The sequence below is a fragment of the Drosophila navojoa genome, chromosome 3 (assembly GCF_054131105.1).
Source record: "Drosophila navojoa isolate 15081-1374.11 chromosome 3, UAZ_NAV_1.0, whole genome shotgun sequence".
NCBI lineage: Eukaryota > Metazoa > Arthropoda > Insecta > Diptera > Drosophilidae > Drosophila > Drosophila navojoa.
This window is the reverse complement of record NC_142891.1, coordinates 1797482-1812720: the sequence shown is the minus strand read 5'-3', so window position 1 is coordinate 1812720 and position 15239 is coordinate 1797482. Positions and strand designations below refer to the sequence as shown.

General features: G+C 41.1%; 1 protein-coding gene across 4 annotated transcripts in view; it reads left to right on the top strand.

The window, feature by feature from the left end:
• The window catches only part of fred (friend of echinoid), a 139751-nt gene that overhangs the window by 100353 nt on the left and 24159 nt on the right, over positions 1-15239 (top strand). For all 4 annotated transcript variants that reach the window (XM_089257297.1, XM_089257296.1, XM_089257295.1 and 1 more), the window contains exon 5: positions 12683-14917. In XM_089257297.1, the coding sequence (XP_089113423.1) occupies positions 12683-14917 (2235 nt within the window). The remainder of the gene's footprint in view (positions 1-12682; positions 14918-15239) is intronic.

Below are 15239 nucleotides of genomic sequence, written 5' to 3'. Positions count from 1 at the left end.
CTTAAGTCACAATCAGCAGTTAATGCTCTTTAAATATAATGAAATACTCCATAACAAATAATGAAACTTAATCAGGGACAAATCTCAGCACAATGACAATGACAATGACAATGACAATGACAATGACAATGACAATGACAATGACAATGACAATGACAATGACAATGACAATGACAATGACAATGACAATGACAATGACAATGACAATGACAATGACAATGACAATGACAATGACAATGACAATGACAATGACAATGACAATGACAATGACAATGACAATGACAATGACAATGACAATGACAATGACAATGACAATGACAATGACAATGACAATGACAATGACAATGACAATGACAATGACAATGACAATGACAATGACAATGACAATGACAATGACAATGACAATGACAATGACAATGACAATGACAATGACAATGACAATGACAATGACAATGACAATGACAATGACAATGACAATGACAATGACAATGACAATGACAATGACAATGACAATGACAATGACAATGACAATGACAATGACAATGACAATGACAATGACAATGACAATGACAATGACAATGACAATGACAATGACAATGACAATGACAATGACAATGACAATGACAATGACAATGACAATGACAATGACAATGACAATGACAATGACAATGACAATGACAATGACAATGACAATGACAATGACAATGACAATGACAATGACAATGACAATGACAATGACAATGACAATGACAATGACAATGACAATGACAATGACAATGACAATGACAATGACAATGACAATGACAATGACAATGACAACGACAATGACAATGACAATGACAATGACAATGACAATGATTTGCTAATTCCATAAAAGATAATGAAATTGTGTCAGAGAGAGCTGGTTAAAGATCCCATTCGCTGGATCCCGCTACATAAAGCAGACGCCAAAAGACAGAAAAATAAAACGAGACGAGCAGAATAAATGGAATATGAGAAAACGAATCAGACACCAAATGAGAATTCAAGCTGAAGGCCAAGTCTGGACTCGAGGCAAATCGGCTTGTAGCACACAGTTAACAACGAGGCACAAATATGAGAGTGTGTATGTGTATGTGTCGGTGTCGGTGTCTATGTGTGCATGTGGGCGTTGGAGCAATTTTGGGTTTAGTATTTATGATGCTCATTTAAAATCCATTAGCAGCATAGGCCAGAGCAGCAGCAGCAAATAAAGGCACACACACACACTCTCTCTCTCTCTCTCGCTCTCTATCATAGATATGTACATATATATGGATTAGATAATGTGTGTTTGGGCTACGGGCCAAAGTCAAAAGTGCCTCCAAGGTACATTTAGCTGGAAGCCAAATGTGTTTTATGCCGGCCACAATGACTGGGCCGCCAGTGGACCCCGGACCATTGAGGGACCACAACCTGGCCAAGACGTTTAACAACAATTGAATTTAGAGCGTAGTTCAGCGCTTCGAACGTGCCAGTCAGCAGGCAACAGGCCAAAAGGCCGCACCGTTTCAGAGCCACTTTTGGCAAGGGCCAAGAGTTAAAGTTCAAGTTTGTGGATATAAATTTTTAGCCAACACAGTTTGGCAGTCACATACACCACACACATATACAGTTTGGCAAGCACTGTTCGACTATAAGCAACAACATATGAATGTATTTGACGAGCAAAGACGACGTTGTCTCATGTCTTATGCTTGACTGTGATTGTGATGGATAAGCAATTGGCAATATTGGACATAGAAAACAGAGACAGCTACACACACACACACACACAGAGAGAGAGAGAGAGAGAGAGAGAGCTATGTGTGCTGACAAATGGCAAAGCAATTTTTAATTGAAAATGTTTGCATGGATTCTTGGCAATGGGAATGTGAGCCATAGATGGATAGATATACCCAGCTCAGCTCAGGCCCTGCCCTGCCTCCGCCTCGCCCACTTCGGCTGCTCGTGATCTTTGTGTGTGCATTGCGTGCTGTGCCTGCATTTGATTGATTTATGCGACTGCAAAGCCGCTGCGTGGCAGAAAAAAAAAATAGAAGTAGAAATGGCAACAAACACAACCAGCAGAAAAACTGGGCGCAGACAAAATCTTTGACAAAAAAAAACGGAGCAAAATAATATTCGCTGGCATTTCAAAAAATAAACTTCCAATGCTTCATGTCGTCAGCGACATCGAGTGCCGACAGACGACTGACGACTGACGACTGCTGAGTGTTGAGTGCTGAGTGTTGAGTGTTTTATAACGTGCGCAAATCCATTCGAATGAAATTATTAACATTTTTTGGCAAATGCCGAATCTCGTAGCGCCACTCTCGTTCTGTCTGAGCTGGCAAATTAAAAAGTGTTGCATACTTTTGAGCGCTCTGCGAATTCAACTCGAAATATGGCTGGCAAATTGCGCATACGCAGCGTGGGTAGGTGAGAGACAGTTTCACTTTGTAGACTGCTAGTGTGTGTGTGTGTGTGTGTGTGTTATGAAATAAACACTTTAGCAAACGAGTAGTGTATACAATTTATAGACATATTAGAGTTAAATATTCAAGTGTATAGTGAGATAATTGGATACTAAAAATATATATATAAAAAAATACTTGGAATAAACTCAATTGAGAATAGGAGAGAGAACCAAAGACAGCTAGAAAAAATGTAAATAAAACCAAATTAGGAGAGGTAAAAGAAGAATTATAACGAAAAATCAATTGACTTCTAGAAAGTCCTCTCGTATTCTCATATTTCATTCAGAATAATAATTATTGAAAATTTGATCAAGTCCTTATACCATTACCACAGACGATAGACTTCACATACTGCTCTGCCTTTACTATGTAAGCTCACTGACATTTATGGCAATTTGAAGATACATACATGCGAATGCAGCTGTAAATATACCCATACACATTATGCATAAAAAAGAAAAGAAAAATAATTTTCAATTTATGCTAGTCAAATATACACTAAAAGCATTCGGTTTGGTAGTTATGCCGAGAGAAATATAAATATTTATCAAATATGTAGCGCTCGCTGGCATGCGTTACACAAGCCATAACAAAATAATTATGCCCCGCCGGCGAAACTAGAGCAGCAGCTCGAAAGCAAGAACAAATAGTACTGGAAAAGCGACGCGTGGCATCAACTTGGCATAGTTTTTGGTTGTTTTTTGCGCTTTGGCGGCTGGCACGTGCGAGGCACGTTTTCACATATTTTCAGTTGCGCTAGAAATTCAAAAATGTACAAGTGTGCGTGTGTGTGCGTGTGTGTGTGCACGTGCGTTGCTGTTGTTGTGGGTGTGATTGCCTGTGCTGAGCGCGTGACTTTTGTGCAGTTGCATGCAGCTCACGTAATGGAGCCTGCCTCCATTTGCAGCAGCGCGAGTCCTTGGCCAAAAGGCAGAAGGAGCACCAAAAAAAATGCGTCTGGCGATGTAGACAAACAGGACTCGTGTGTCGTGGCCTGCTGAAGTGGAAACCAAAGCCGTTGAAAAGACATTTCAATTTGAATAAGAAACAACGATGTGGGGGAGGGGAGAGGAAAACCTCGAAAAAAAAACCTGAGCATTGATGCTGCTGCCCGCGGATTCGGTTGACGGTGTCAACCCACTCAGGTGGCATGCAAATGCAAGCACGCTCTCTCACTCTCTCTTCCCCATCCCCCTCTCTCTCTCTCTCTCTCTCTCTGTCTGAGAATAATGCGCATTAGCGTGAAATTTCTTGGCACGAATTGCGATGCGACAGCAGCCAAAATGCAAGCAAAGTTTCATTTGTGTTCGCTGGTCAAACATTTGCATAACGCTTGCTTTCATTTCGATTTCAAGCGCATGCCTATCGACGCGCGATTAATTATCGAACATTGTGAACGTCAGATTATTGTTTTGTATGCACAGCTGCATTCGTTGTTGAAATAGGCACATTAATTTGATATGTTGCCAAGTGCAATGCTAGTGAATCGTTGTGATGGATAATTATCGCAAAATATCGATAACTGGGTAGAGATGAAGGATGCTCTGTATAAAGAAATATTGATAGTATGATATTGATATAAAAAATCTTCAATTTAATCAAATCAGTGGGATTAAAAGTTATTTTGTGATCATTCATATGCGGCTCATTGCTAATTAATCGATATGAAAATCGATTAGGATTAGGAATTTATGGGAAAATCTAAGAAAAATATCAAAAGATATTACTGAAATGCAAAATAACAATCAATGGCTTTATTATTTTTATAGAAAATCATTAGTTATCGATAGGCAAATTATCGATAGCTCAACGAACAGTTTTCAATCGTGTTCTAAATTAATTAAATAGAATTTCTGGGGTACCTATATTCAGTCCATTGCTCAATATTTGCTCAGTAAACTATTTGCAAAATCTAATAACCTTATATTCGTCATCTTTATTTTAGGTGCTCTGATCAGACAACTTCATAAATCAAAGAACTATGGTTTATTAAATCGATTCATTCAAGAAAAATACAATCAAATACGAACTCTAAACTCCAAGATATTTAAGACTATTTCAAAGTTCCCTTCATCGCTCTATGAAATCCCCTCTTCTTCTCTTGTTAATCGTAAGCCCAAGAAGATGTTATCCATGCACAATCAGTCCCTTTCATTTTCCATAAATATGCGCCCGACTCTAGTCCGTTATGCAATTGCGATTATATGCTTATCGATTCAATCGAATCAGAGTCGATTTAGTTATATCAATAAGCCGATTGACAGCTGAAATTTTGTGCACTGTATTTGAATATTTGATGCCATTGTACAGCAGGCGCTGCACGACACCTTGGCTAACGAAATTCTTTGGCTTACATCCTTGAGGCAGCTAAACTATAACAACGACAACAACGACAACAGCAACAACAACAACAACAACAACCACGACAGAGACAACAACAAGGAGTCACTGAGCGTCGTCTCAGTTGCCAGGTCGCCCTGTTATTGCTTGCCAATATCGGAGACTCCGTTGTGTTTGTGTGCAGCCCGAGAGCGGGTCTGCGGCTTGTCTTTTTTGATTATGCCATTGCCAAAGGCAAAAGGCAAAGTGCCAAAAAACCAAAGGACACAATTCGGGCGCAAAAAGCATTCTGCAGGCCAAGAAGATGGTGAGGGCGGCCTGGCTGGAGCTGGAGGAGCTGGCATGCTAGCCGTAGGGAACGATACAGACACGTGCTAATGCTCCACACAATTGCAATTAGTGTCAGTGTGCTGGTATCCTGCTGCTGCTGCTCCTACTCCTGCTGCTGCTCCTGCTGCCTGGCCAAGCTGCGCTGCATTCCAGCCACATTTGCATAGACGTCCGACAAAGAAATGCTGTTGTGCTTTAAGATTTGAGCCGGCAGCGCTTTGCTTTGGCCTTCCCTCAGTTTACTTTAAGCTCATTTGACCTTTTGCTCGCTCGATCTCTGTCATGTTTTCCTTTTCTTTGTTTTTTCTTGCTTTTGCCAATTTGAATGAATGCAACATTGCGGAATTTCAGCTGGCAGCTTTAAGTCAAATTATCTGCCATAAAACTTTGTGTAAAATGTTTTTCTTTGCAACAGCTGCTGCGGGTGTGGGAGCGTACTTAACAGCTTTTGCGACAAAGCAAATTAATTGCTGCCCACTTTCAATTAACTTGCAGCAGCTCGACCCACTCCGGTTTGTGTGTGTGTGTGTGTGTGTGTGTGCAACCGCAAGTGTCGAATAAAAGTTTTGTTGTTGCAACAGCTGCTGCTGTTGTTATTGTAGCTCCAACTGCTACAACGCAAAGCCAATTCAATTAATTTCAATGGCCATACATATGACACCTATGGACCACTGCACACACGAGTGCCCAGCGCAGCGCCCCAGCGATTCGAATCGAGCGGCCCAAAAAAGTAGGCAACGCTTTTTTCCATAAGCAATGCAATCGCACGTTAAACATTGACAGCTCAAAAACAGAAAGAGAAAGAGAGAGAGAGAGGGAGAGGGAGAGCTAGAGAGGGAGGGCGACGCTGCGAGTGACTGTCATTCGGGCAACTGGCAAAAAGTTTGCTGACAATTGCACACACACACACACACACACTCGCAAAATAGAAAACTGAAAAGCAAAGAAATGCACGAATGACAGCGAGCGGGCAGTGAGTGCGTGTATGCGTGTGTGTGTGTGTGTGTGTAAATATATGCACATATGTATGCATATATTCATCAGCAGAGCTGTTCAAGAATTTCGATTTATATATATCATTTGACAGCCTAAAGGCTCTCTTGAAGAAATTTTGGGTAAGCTCATCTGGGAGCTAGAGGGCCCAAAATTCCGCCTTGCCAATGTATTTCATATGATTAATATACCTGCTAGGTAAAATACACAAACTCCTATCGCGAACAAAAATGTATAAATCAAAAACAAGTAAGAAAGCTCTAAACGTGAGTGCTCCACTAGAAAATTAACCCTTCAAGGGCCTAATATTACAATAATTGTTTACTTCCTGCTGTTTACATTAGAAGCAAATCAGTGTTGCCAGTTTAGCGTATTTCAAGCTAAATCTAGCCTATTTAAAAGTAGGGTAGCCTATTAAGAATAAATTCAATCAAAATGAGTATGGAATGTAAGAGTGATTGAGGCGAAATCGAGAGTATGCTCAAGTTCTAGAAAGAGAACTATAGAGCAAAATAAAGTATTGTCTGATTTAGCTATGCATCTCTCTCTCTCTCTCTCTCTTTCTCTCTCTTTCTCTCGCTTTCTCTCTCTTTCTCTCTCTTTCTCTCTCTCTCTATCTCTCTCTCTCTCTCTCTCTCTCTCCCTCTCCCACACTCTCTCTCTTTTTCTCGCTCCACCTCTTTTGCTCTTTCTCTCTGTCTCTGTCTGTGTCTCACAGTATTTCTCTCCGTCTATCTGTCAAAGAAAAGCAAGAAGCAGAAACAGAAGAGCTACGGTAGATTATTTCAGTTTATATGTATGCAGCAGTATTCATTTGGTATATAAACTTGAGTACTACGAAGGCAGAATGCTTGCAGCAGCAGAGAGTGCTCCCATTGGTCTCTTAGTGCGCAACTGTAGCCTTCTCTCATTGGTCAATTAATACTCAACGGCAACGATCTCTACCTGGCATCGGGCACAGCATTTGAGCGCTGCCCAGCCTTCCACTGAGTGTCGCCCTATATAAAGGGCAGCAGCTGCAGCGTTTCTTCAGTCGCCCTCGTGGACTGAGTCGTGCAGCGCTGTCTGATCGTTCAGCTCAGCATTAAAGACTTAGAGGATGTACTAAATGGAAATACTAAGAGGAAATACTAAGAAGAAATACTATAAGGAAATACTAAGAGGAAATACTATAAGGAAATACTAAGAGGAAATACTAACAAGAAATACTAAGAGGAAATACTAAAAGGAAATGCTAAGAAGAAATATAAAGAGGAAATATTTAGAAGAAATAATTACAAGAAGTACTTAGAGGAATTATTTGAGAAATGGGGTATATTTGGTAATCAAAGTCCTATAAATTACAGGGTATAACAATCTTTATTCACAAGGGAGATTTATAGAATTATTTAAAAATTTTTTTTTTATATATTTTCGATATTTCAATATATATTATGTATTATAGATATTATGTATAATAGAAAAACCTTGATTAACACTAAAATTTTAATAGGTATGATTTTAAAGACAATTTAGGAATCGTCTGTCTGTAAGCAAACCTAGATCTGACCGAAAACATTTTTGCAGTTATTTTGAGAAAAGTAGTCTAAAATTTCTTTTTATATATATTTTTTTTATTGCTTGACGCATTGGCATATTCAAATGCAACACACTTCAGTAATATTTTTATTAATAAAAAATATGCGAATCAGTCAACAATTATATATATTTTTCAAGCTGCTTGTACATTTTCTTCAGCACTAAAAAAAAAACAACAACAACAATACGAAGTGCCTTTCAATGAAGATTAAGACTCAAACAATTTAAAGTAAAGTAAAGTAAAGTGCTAAACAGAATTCTGAGAAAACTATGAGTGACTGAATTCTCTTCAGATCTGCTTATTAAAATGCTGCCCGATGGGTCAAAGTAGAAGAATAATCCTCTTATAATGGCTGTAATAATTAACATCTTATGCCATATCAATGAATATGCTGCTTCGATTCGCTTCATCAGCGAATGTTTTACTTCGTCTAGTTTCACTTCGACATTTAAGCTGACGCAGTGAAATATAATTTCAATATTTATTCAGCTGCTGGGCTGCGTCTGAATCGAAGGGGCTTATAAATATATATAGGTATATGTGTGTGTGTGTGTGTGCGTGTATGTGTTCATGGAGGTGTTGCAAGCACGCGCAGCGGAAGTCACGTGACGTGTTGTGTGACACGTACGCGACAGCAGCTGTAGTCAGCGAACTGCAACAGAATCTGCTGTTTGCTGTTCCTATTGTTGTTGTTGTTGTTGTTGTTGTAACTTTTCAATTTGGCCAAGATGATGATGGCAGGTAAAGGTAGAGAGGTAGAGAGGAGCGGACGAAGTTGCAGTAAATGCAGCTTTAAGCAAATGCAAATGCAAACGCAAACGCAAACGCAAGCGCGACTCATTAAAATTACTCCAAGCCAAGTTGTGTGATACATCCTGCTTTCAGCGAGAACAGCAACAGGAACGAGGCTCGGCCCAGTTCCGGGTTAAATAATTTAATTTGGCTGCAAAATGGCCAACGGGCATAAGTAACGACCACGCGGCGTATGAGCAACGCGCAGTTTTATTTAACGCCCGCCTAACCGGAAGCCGGGACCTCGTTTGGCTCGTCGTGTAACAAGGCAGCGAGTGGTAGGTAGGTGGCGGAGCAGCACCTGGTATGCCGAAGCCTAGCAGGTCTACATGGGGTCGCACCTGGTATGTGCAGATGGGATCGCTGCTGTTGCAGCGCAGGAGCAGGTGCAGGCGACGCATATTTCATGGCACTAATGTAGCCAGTCATAAAATCACAATGCGTTGCAGCGTGGGCGTGGCAACATGCATGTGAACATTCAGCTGTGAAATGCCGAGCCGAGCGCCGAGGAAATGCGAACTTGTTAAAAAAAAGGAAGAGACGAACGAGTTAAGGCAGAGGCAAGAAAAAAACTATTTCATATTTAGCAAGCTGCCAAGAAAACACCCTTAAAAATATTGCAGAAAAATAATAATTACAAAAATAAAGTTGCAAGCGGATTACAGCAGTTATGCTTAGGAAGCGGGATTGGGGAAGGATTTAAATAATTTATAGAAATATCTCTAATGAAATATTTAATAATATTAATAAAAATAGTAAGGAAATATTAAATTTATTGTTGAATAAACTTTAATAAATATTATAGACATTAATATAACCGTTATATACAAGATGAAGAAGTCAAATATGTTTTTAAAAAAAATATCTCTAATGAAATATATAATATTAATAATATTATTGGAGAAATTTTGAACTTATTGTTGGGTAAACTATAACATGTTTAAAAATTATTATATACAGTAATAAAACAGATATATACAAAAAATTAAATAAATAAAATAAAATAAACTAAAATAAAATAAAAATAAACTAAAATAAAATTTAAAAAAATATAAATAACTTACAAATTTATAATTTAATTAATAATATAAAATTTACATTAGAAAAATACTTTTTTAACAAATAAATATAAATTTACGTATACAATTTAATATAGTAAATATTCAAAGCTTTAAAAGGTGTTTTAAAAAGTCTTATGTAAAAATACACATACATTAGTTTTTGTTTTTATTTTTCTTTACATTTTTAGCTTATATGTACATATAAAAAAAAAATTCAATATAAATGTTTATGTATACATATATTAATATTACATTTTCATTTCAAATGAAAAGAAACACAAAAAGAAATATAAATATATACATATATTTTTGTATATTATAAAGGCCACCTATATAAAGACTTTTTGAACTACACTCGTTTTAATGTAAATCACATTAATATATAGTTCAAATGAAAATTTTATATATATGAGGTCCCTTCAGAAAGCATCTTAAATATAGCTTTTATATATTTTATTTCAATTTTTATAATTTAGGAATTTCTATACAAGTTAATCCCCAGAATATTTTATGCACTTAAGCATAATTTGTATCCCATTTTCGATGTAAAAATAAAACAATTTCCTATGACCTTCATCTTCTTTCTGTCTGTCTGTAGCTACTCAAGCATATGGTAGACCTCTTCAGAAAAAAAAGGCAAATGGCCATATACACATATATGTATATACATATATATATTGTTTCATATATATTACATCTCTATCAGAATTGTATACGAAAATGGAAACAGCTTGCAAGCAGGCCGGCTCTTGAGCTCTAGCAAAAAAGGTGTCAAAATCGTGATACCTTCAACGGGGACGCGCATAAATAAAATAGCAAAAGAAAATTTAATAAAAATATATAAAAACCGGATGAAAAATGAAAAATTGCGCTGGGAACTTCATGGCGAATGTCAGCAAGTTTTTCTCTCTCTTGCCTCTCTGCGTTTTTTTTTTTTCTGCAGCTCTTGCCTTCTGGCTGGGGCACTGTGGGGGGAGGCGGGGCCGCGATGGGTGTGTGGCAGCAACACCCAGCAGCGTGAAACTGCATGGCTGGCTGGGCATGAAAATGCCAAAGGGGGTTGCCAAATGAGCAACACGCAGGACAGCCGAAGGGGAAGGGGGGAAGGGGGGATGAAGCGGGCATCTACGACCAGTTGGGCAGCATGTGTTGAAATGCAAAACGGAACATTTTTTGCTTACTTTTTTGTGTGTGTGTGTGTGTGTGTGAGTGTGCCCAGCTGACAAGCGTTGCTCATTAAATTTTATTTTATAATTACACACACCAACACACACACCAGCACACACACACACACACATGGGCGGGCTTTAATGTGTTGGCTGCCTCGTAATTGGGTCCGGGAGAGCGTTACGTTTTTAGGCGCCCGATTTTAAGGGCGGACTTTGAACATTTTTGTGCGGAATTTGTGGGACAACAACGACAGCAGCAACAGCAACAACAATAACAACAACAACCACAACAACAGCAACAACAATGGGCATTTAAGCATTTGGTCAGTCGACGATTAAACTAAAGTGTTTCAAAGTTAATTGCCAATGAAATAACAACAACAAGAACAACAACAACAATGGGAATAGCTAAGACCTGTTAGCCTTACGCTTGACTAACCAGCCAAGTGACCAACAACAACTAGTCCCTAAAACCGATTTCTAAACGAACAACAACTAACGGCTCAGCATGCAGTTAGACCAAATAGCCCAATGAACAGTGGTTCAATTTAACTAAGGAAACCATTAAAAATTTAATAACGTATTAAATAAATATACCTTTAGAAATGTCACAAATTATTTATTCATTTTAATTGGTAGTTGACCAATGCAAAAAGTAATGAAAAAAAATAAAATAAAATAAAATAAAATAAAATAATTGCAAACCAAAAATAAATATCTAATTGTAGGAATAAAAATTTATAGATTATATTGTCAGGATGATAAAAATTATTGCAGCACTTGTTATTGAATTATTAGAGGTATTACTCTTTTTTTTATTTATTTATTTATTTTTTGTAATAACGAGGAATATTTATATATTAATATTATATATGACAAAATCCTATAATTAATATTAATATCCTATAAATAATATATATTATATATGACAAAATCCTATAAATAATAATAATTTGTAATTTGAAATCTTATTTATTTCAATATATATTTTACAATTTTTATTTTTTGAATTTTTTATTTTTGTGTGTGAACGCAAATTTTTTAAAATGAAGAAGATAATTATATATTTTTCTACTATTACTTTCCAATATTTTTTTGCAAATTAATTTATAATTTAGTGAGTCTCTTCCTAAAACAAAATGTATTAAATAAAATGAATAAATAAATAAATAATAAATAAATAAATAATAAATAAATAAATTATAAATAAATAAATAATAAATAAATAAATAATAAATAAATAAATAATAAATAAATACATAATAAATAAACAAAAAGTAAATATATAAACAAAGAAGATAGTTTGTATTTAGCAAAAAAAAAAAAAAAAAAAAAAAAAAAGTTTCACAAAAAATAGTTTGGTTAAAAAAAAATATATATATTTTTAGAGACATGTATATTAAAATATGTTTAAATAAAATCCGTTTTTCCCCCATTTTAATTACTTTATTAAAATAAAATTTATTGACTTACTAAGTTAAATATTGCCGGCAATATAATGAAATAATTTTCAACAGTATCCGGTTTTGTTTTTCATCACATAATCGCAGACTTTCGCCCACTGTGCTGTTGTTGGCTGCTTTGGGCCAATGCACTGGAACAATGTGAGAGGCAAGCGGCAGCTCCTGGCATTTGCTAGTTGTTGCGGCTGTTATACCTCAAATTGGTATTATTTAAAAATGTCGATGGGTCACGCTTCTCGTCAATGGGCCCGGCCCGAATGTCCTGGCACTAGCCGTGCTCGTAGTTGCTCGTAGTCGTGTAATTGAAAATGGTTATTGGCAAGTTAATGGCCCATTCAAGCGACGAACCGAGCTTGGCTCCTTAATTGACTATTTGTATGCTATGTATGCCCCCGCCTTGGCCCCATGCAATTAACCCACTTTGGCCCCCACTCACTCACAAGCCCTCTCTCTCTCTCGTTCTCTCTCGCTCTTGCAGATTATCCACGCGTGGAGGTGGGACCGCAGAACCCGCTGCGCGTCGAGCGCGATCACATTGCCAAGCTGGACTGCCGCGTGGACGCCAAGCCGATAGTATCGAATGTGCGCTGGTCACGCAACGGCCAATACGTGAGCACTACGCCCAGTCATACGATATATCGCGTGAGCCGGCACCACGCCGGCAAGTACACGTGCAGCGCGGACAACGGACTGGGCAAGACGGGCGAGAAGGACATCATATTGGACGTGCTCTATCCGCCGGTGGTCACCATCGAGTCGAAGACCCACGAGGCCGAGGAGGGCGAAACCGTGCTGATCCGCTGCAATGTGACCGCCAATCCGCCGCCCATCGCCATCGAGTGGCTGAAGGAGGGCGCCACAGACTTCCGCTACGCGGGCGAGCTGCTGACCCTGGTCTCGGTGCGGGCGGAGCACGCGGGCAACTACATCTGCCGCTCGGTCAATCTCATGCAGCCCTTCGGCTCGAGGCGCGTCGAGGGCGTGGGCAACTCCACGGTGGCGCTGCTGGTGCGCCATCGGCCCGGCCAGGCGTACATCACGCCCAACAAGCCGGTGGTGCACGTGGGCAACGGCGTGACGCTCAGCTGCTCGGCCAATCCGCCGGGCTGGCCGGTGCCGCAGTACCGCTGGTTCCGCGACGTCGACGGCGAGACGGGCAACACCCAGAAGATACTGGCCCAGGGGCCGCAGTACTCCATACCCAAGGCGCACCTGGGCAGCGAGGGGCGCTACCACTGCCACGCCGTGAACGAGCTGGGCATCGGCAAGATCGCGACCATCACGCTGGAGGTGCACCAGCCGCCGCAGTTCCTGGCCAAGCTGCAGCAGCACATGACGCGGCGGGTGGGCGACGTCGACTACGCGGTGACGTGCAGCGCCAAGGGGAAGCCGAAGCCACAGATACGCTGGATCAAGGACGGCACCGAGATATTCCCCGCCCGCCGGCTCTACGAGATTCGCACCACGCCCACCGATGCCGGCGGCGGCGTGGTGAACGTGCAGAGCGTGCTGCGATTCCGCGGCAAGGCGCGACCCAACGGCAATCAGCTGCTGCCCGGCGACCGCGGCCTCTTCACCTGCCTCTACGAGAACGACGTCAACTCGGCCAACTCGTCGATGCACCTGCGCATCGAGCACGAGCCCATCGTCCTGCATCCGTACAACAAGGTCGCCTACGACCTGCGCGAGTCGGCGGAGGTCGTCTGCAAGGTACAGGCGTATCCCAAGCCCGAGTTCCAGTGGCAGTTCGGCAACAATCCCTCGCCGCTGACGATGTCCTCCGATGGCCACTATGAGATCAGCACGCGCATGGAGAGCAACGACATATACACGACCATACTGCGCATCGCCCACCTGCAGCACTCGGACTACGGCGAGTACACCTGTCGCGCCGCCAACGACCTCAACACGATCCGCACCCAGATCCGGCTGCAGCCGAAGGGCCCGCCGGAGAAGCCGACGGCCCTCAAGGTGATGGAGGTGGCCCACAACTACGCCGTGCTCAGCTGGCAGCCGGGCTTCAATGGCGGCCTATCGAACACAAAGTACTTGGTCAACTATCGGCGCGTCGCCACGCCCCGTGAGCAGCTGCTCTCGGACTGCTCGGGCAACGGGTACACGGCCAGCTACCAGGTGAGCAGCTCGGCCGCCGCACAGTCGGGCGCCCACGAGTCCATCGAGTTCAACTGCTTCCACGAGAATCCGTGCAAGCTGGCGCCGCTGGATCAGCACCAGAGCTACATGTTCAAGGTGTACGCCATCAACTCGAAGGGCACGTCCGGCTACTCGAATGAGGTGCTCGCCACCACCAAGGTGAACAAGATTCCGCCGCCGCTGCACGTCAGCTACGACCCCAATTCCCATGTGCTGGGCATCAATGTGGCCGCCACGTGTCTCTCGCTGATCGCCGTGGTCGAGTCCCTGGTCACCCGGGATGCCACCGTGCCCATGTGGGAGATTGTCGAGACGCTCACTCTTGTGCCCTCGGGCAGCGAGACGACCTTCAAGGAGGCTGTCATCAACCAGATCGCACGCACCGCTCACTACACCACGGCCACCACGTCCGGACGCAGCCTGAGTCCGGGCAACGGCCACCACGGCGAGGATCGCACCATGGCACTGGCGGAGACGGCGGGCCCGGGTCCGGTGGTGCGTGTCAAGCTCTGTCTGCTGGCCAATCACGAGCATTGCGGTGCCTATGCCAATGCGGAAAGTAAGTACTTTGAACTAGTTCAAAACGAGAACACACAAGTGAGCCGAAACTAGTTGGGCGTAACTTCAGTTCTGATTTATAAATAACTTGCTGATAGAAGATTCTTAGAACGCCAAATATGTAATATATCCATGATTATGCCAATGAACTAGTTCCTTAAAATTTTTGTATAATCTATTTTTATTAGAGCCTACCTTACACAAAATTAACTTTTCAAGTTGAGGTTCAATGGCCAACTGCTTTCGTGATTTGAAATAAAAAGGTATTTTTGGAACTTGTTCATTTTGGAACTGGTTCACATATCAAATTGATCTGTTAAAGT